The 4,983-nt window shown below is 40.0% G+C and overlaps 1 protein-coding gene across 1 annotated transcript; it reads right to left on the bottom strand.

Annotated features, from left to right (window-relative positions):
• Positions 1 to 604: 604 nt before the first annotated feature.
• Positions 605 to 3,493, bottom strand: LOC112453812 (voltage-gated potassium channel subunit beta-2-like). Its single transcript, XM_025014773.1, has 2 exons — positions 3,244 to 3,493; positions 605 to 868 (listed from the first exon to the last, which is right to left on the bottom strand). The coding sequence occupies exons 1-2, from the start codon at positions 3,286 to 3,288 to the stop codon at positions 605 to 607; spliced, it is 309 nt and encodes a 102-aa protein (XP_024870541.1). The 5' UTR covers positions 3,289 to 3,493.
• Between the last annotated feature and the right edge of the window lie 1,490 nt (positions 3,494 to 4,983).

The following is a 4,983-nucleotide window of genomic DNA, read 5'->3' as shown; positions in this document are numbered from 1 at the left end:
ATTTCTTTAAAACGTCAACGTCGTCTACAGATAATTTTTATATTCCAAACTGCACCCCCCGCACGAGTGGGGCTCGTGCGGAGAAACTGGGCTTTCGGAGGAGACATTAAATTTGAAATTGGTCGTCAAGCTTGGGGAGCTTGGGAGTTTTGGTCAATTTAAAATACGAAGGTTTGAATTAAGAAATTGTGAGTGTAAATTTAAATTATATAATTTGCAACCCGATTTCCCTCGGTCTCGCTAGCCGAAGGGGCGCGGCTCCAAATTAGTTGTCTAGTAACCAGACGATAGCTCTAGGAGGCTAACAATGTCAAATCTTTTACCTCAGAATTCGGGGTCGTAGGGGCCGTCCTACGAATTCCCTTCCGCGTTTCCCGGACACGCCGGGCAGGTCCTCGTGGTAAACTCGCGCTTGCCGCACCGGTAACAATGCGTCTGCGGCGACTCGTTACATTTGTTTGCGCTACGCCATTCAAAACAAGCAAGGGCAATGAAATCAGTTAAAATCTATCGATAAGCGAAACTATTTATGTACGACTTTCGACATTACGTTATCTGTAGGAAAATTACAAGTACGTCATTTAATCTTACGCGATATATCGTTTCAAATATAGCATGGGGCAAACAACCTTTCGCAAGAGACACACAGCTTGATCGTTACCTGTAAGCTTTGGAGACTCTCATACAATTGATCTATATTGTATGCACCGAGCAGAAGGCACTGAACACTTTTATTCTTTAAAGACCACGCGATGGCCAATTGCCCGAAAGAGCCATTCAGTCTTTCGGCAAGAGCGTATACGTCCCGCAATTTGTTCGAGTATTTCCGAGTCTCCTTGTCTGCAGATTTGTCTTTCCATGCGTACTCCTGCGTCACAAAAATAATAATCATTAGCGCGTTTAAAAGAATAAGTGCACAGTTCAAGAATCGTGTCTCCGCATCATTATGACAGTTTTTGTAAATTATCATGGTTAATTATCATTCAAAGACAATGAGAGTAATGGCCTTGCACTTTGCTTATTGTTATTAGAAATAACTGAATGTAGGTACATAAAGCAAGGGAAAAAATGCGTTTAAGGGTCCGGACAACTATTTGGCGAATATTCGCCCTCCTAGTGAGTTTGGACGGAAATGGGCCATTAATCCGTAATAACACGGAGGACTGTTTGTGCGTGTCGGGAGTATGTGTGGCATAATGTTTCTTGCCATACTTGTACTGGTCAAGTTAAATGGAGGTGAACCGCGAGTAGTATCGTCTTCCATAAATCCCGCCGTGAAAAACGTCGTGGCGCTCAGCCGCGTCGCGAACGAAACGGGAGAAATATCGAGAGCCAGCTGCACTCGCGGATGCTGCGGAGTCTCTCTTGTCGCTCCCACATCCATGCGGTAATATCTACTGCCGGGTGGTACGTAGTTACAACGGCACGTCGAACTTGCCGGGAAGTTGGCCGGGAAACTCCCCGTTGTGTCCTCGCGGGAGCAGTCCGGCTGCGGACCGTCGTTAAGTTATTTACTGCTCTGCGATTTTATTGAGATCCACCACGGCGTTAAGCTCGCTTTGCACCACGGGGAAGCACGACCGGCACTAAATCGTTCGTTCCTCCCAGCGTCACTTTGGCGTTCTCGCCGCTGGTCGATGGCACTGACGCTTTTGCATGGTTCACGCGGTAAAGACGCCAGGACTTTCGCGCATTTCTCAGTATTAGCAACGCATATTTATATTTACAATCGTATTTTTTAACATTGCGATATATGTATATATTATAAATTTATTGCGTATTTATCACAGGTTTTAAGTATGTTTGTGCAATATTATTTCTAAATTTTGTTTTATGGTTTGAAAAGGAATTAAGTTTTGAATACAGGAAAATAATAAAAGCACATATACATATATTCACTCACCTTTTCCTGTTTCCATACTTATTTTATTTTTGCTTCATCTTTTTGCAGAGATGCCAATAATGTCATATTTTTTTTCCACGTGTCACTATCACATTCGAGTTCCGCAACGTAAAAATCAATGAAACTCCAATACTAAGAGTCATATTTTGTGTCAAACGGTCCGAATACTAAGTATTCGAAGATGGCATATTTCTGGGCTAAATTTACATTAATATCACTAAACAACATTAATTACATATAATAGACGCAATATTCTGATATATTTTATATTCTTTTACACATATAATCAATTAAACTGAGATATTTCAAGTTACATCTTTTATATCAGGTGGTCTCACTATCAAGTGTCGAAAGACGGTCATATTTTGAGAAAATTATGCACTGACGGTATTAAATAGTAATAATTACATATACTTTAATTGATATTTTGATATATTTCTTTCTCTGTAACATAAAAGTCATTGAAACTCCAATACTAAGAGTCATATTTTGTGTCAAAGGGCCTGAATACTGGGTATTTAAAGATGGTATATCTTTGGGCAAAATTTACATTAATATCACTGAAGAACATCAATTACATATAATAGACGCAATATTTTGATATACTTAATATTCTTTTACACATGTAATCAATTAAACTGGGATACTTGAAGCTATATCTTTTATATCGGGTGGTCTCACTACCAAGTGTCGAAAGACGGTGATATTTTGAGACAATTATACATTTACAGTATTAAATAGTAATAATTACATATACTTTAATTGATATTTTGATATACTTCTTGCTCTGTAACATAAAAGTCATTGAAACTCCAATACTAAGAGTCATATTTTGTGTCAAAGGGCCTGAATACTGGGTATTTAAAGATGGTATATCTTTGGGCAATACGACCGCGAATGATTTAATAATGAGATTTAAGAGAAAACAGAGCGAGAGAAAAAAATACGAGATGTAAAGAATAATCGGAACCAATTATTTCTTTCAATTCAATTGATTCCGATTTTGAGTGGACGACCTCATTCCTCCATTTGGTGACACTATTTAACGCCTTGTCGACGTCTTCGATTTTTAGTTCTCCGTCTTTTAACTTGTTTATAAATTTTTCCTATTTTTTTATTTCTTTGGTTGTTAAAAGATGACTGTGTTCTCGGACTGCTTGATCTAAATGTTCTATCGTTTTACATGTTTTAATACTAAATTTTTTGTTAAAGATCCCTGCTCAGGGGGCGGTAGAGCATTCCCCGGATTTGCGATTAAACTCGAAGGACCAGCGGGAGTGTTTCGGTCCCCGCGAAGCGATTATACGATAGCGAATAATATGATAGCAAAACCGACTCACCGTTTCGTTGCCCGGCCCTCTCGTCGGTGTACTCGAGTCGTCCATCTCCTAGGCAGGCAAACTGGGAATGATCCAAAGCAACCGTGGCCAGTCAGTAGCTGGGTCATCCTAAATGTCAGGTAGTCCGTGCCCCTGTCCAACCACGCGTCGAAGCTCGGCGCGATCGCCTCCCTTGTTCTTTTTCTTGGCAATTGCTGGTCCCGTATGTGCGCTGCCCATTCCCTCCGCAATGTCAGCCACTCGACAGAGCGCTCTTCCGCCGAGGAGTCGTCGGTATAAAGCTCTTAAAGTTTACGAAAGTTAGAGCTATTACAGACATTTTTGTAAAAATTAGAGATCTTTGATCGCGTATAAAGCTGGGTTTAATCAACCAAATCTTAAAGAATTATATATGAAATAGAGGTAGAAAAGACTGAAGAAAATTCGGTTGATTAGTTTTATATGCGAGCTTTATATGCTGTTTTTTCTACCCCTATTTCATATATAATTCGTTAAGATTTGGTTGATTACTTCTGGAGTTATAGAAATTTCGGCAAATTTGACACATACACACATACACACACACACATACATACTTTTTAAAATTACAATTTTTCGACGTTTTAGAACATTCTGAACACGTTCAGAAAAACAAAAAAATTTTTTTTACGGAAACAAAGCTTCTTCTATGAGGAAGCAAAAGGGAATGAATTATGGTTAACAGCTGCACTATTGATTCTGATTAAGAGAATTGTAGACTTTAAGGTTCAAATAATCTTTTGAAAGATTTCTTTATGCTGAAAATTTTAAAAATATCAAAGTGGAAGAGGAAGGAAAATGCCGGAAGTGAACAGGACGCGGAAGCGGTGGTTTTCGCCCCGAATTCCGTTCGTTCACGAGCGAAAAGAAAATCCAGGATGGTAGTTTTACATTCGCCCGAGATGATCCCGAGGTAACTCGCCGAAGACAATTGCGAGGAAACCAATTCGGTAGTAGACTTTCTGTTTTTTTTTCCTCGACGTTTCTTGCACGAACGAACCGAAAAGGATCGGAAATTATCAGATAATCGCGAATAATCCGAAATGATCTATAGACACTAGACATAAATCTAGTGCTTATTATTTTTTTCACAAAAGGAAAAAAAGAAAAGAAGGAAAAAACGTAGTTTCCGTTTTTTATCGTATTATTCATTTAATATGCCGTAATGCTACATTTTATTTCATATATGGTGACACATATAACGCGCTTTTTCGTCCGTCGCCGCTATTGCCGCCCTATATTACACACTCTCGTGCTCACCTCTTCTTTCTCCGTTCTCGTTCGTGTAGATCGGAATTTCTTAGCGATTTACATTCCGCCGCGGATCGGCGTTGGCGATAACCGAGCACTACGTCTCGAATCAGCTATATGTCTCAGCTATGCGTCGCGACACGCGCGCAGCTTTTGGTTCTCATGTCTCGGTTGCACGTCCGCATAGCTGTTTCCGCTCGCTCGTATACGTACGTGAACGCATGCGGAAGAAGCTGCCGCTGCTCGTGGTATTTTGTCGGGAAGCGATTGACAAGGAACGGATTTCCACGTTCAAGCGTTCAGTTATCTGGCGCGTAATGCATTGACGAATGCAACGATCGTACCAACGTTTTGTCTGCGCGTTTTCTTTCAAAATAATTTGTCTACATGCGATTGAGACTGTATACATGCGATCCACCCTCTCGTCAAGTAGATACGAATAAGTAAATATAACAATTAATTTTAAACTTC

Source organism: Temnothorax curvispinosus, unplaced genomic scaffold, assembly GCF_003070985.1.
Source record: "Temnothorax curvispinosus isolate PA1 unplaced genomic scaffold, ASM307098v1 QBEX01000354.1, whole genome shotgun sequence".
Classification (NCBI taxonomy): Eukaryota; Metazoa; Arthropoda; class Insecta; order Hymenoptera; family Formicidae; genus Temnothorax; species Temnothorax curvispinosus.
Note: the sequence above shows the minus strand (reverse complement) of the source record. Positions and strands in the feature narration are given on the sequence as shown.

Excerpts from the sequence above, each read along its gene's own strand:
- LOC112453812 (XM_025014773.1), bottom strand. The coding sequence starts at position 3,288 with ATGGACGACTCGAGTACACCGACGAGAGGGCCGGGCAACGAAACG. Across the intron at positions 869-3,243 it reads GAGGGCCGGGCAACGAAACG|GAGTACGCATGGAAAGACAA; the intron begins GTGAGTCGGTTT and ends TTTGTGACGCAG.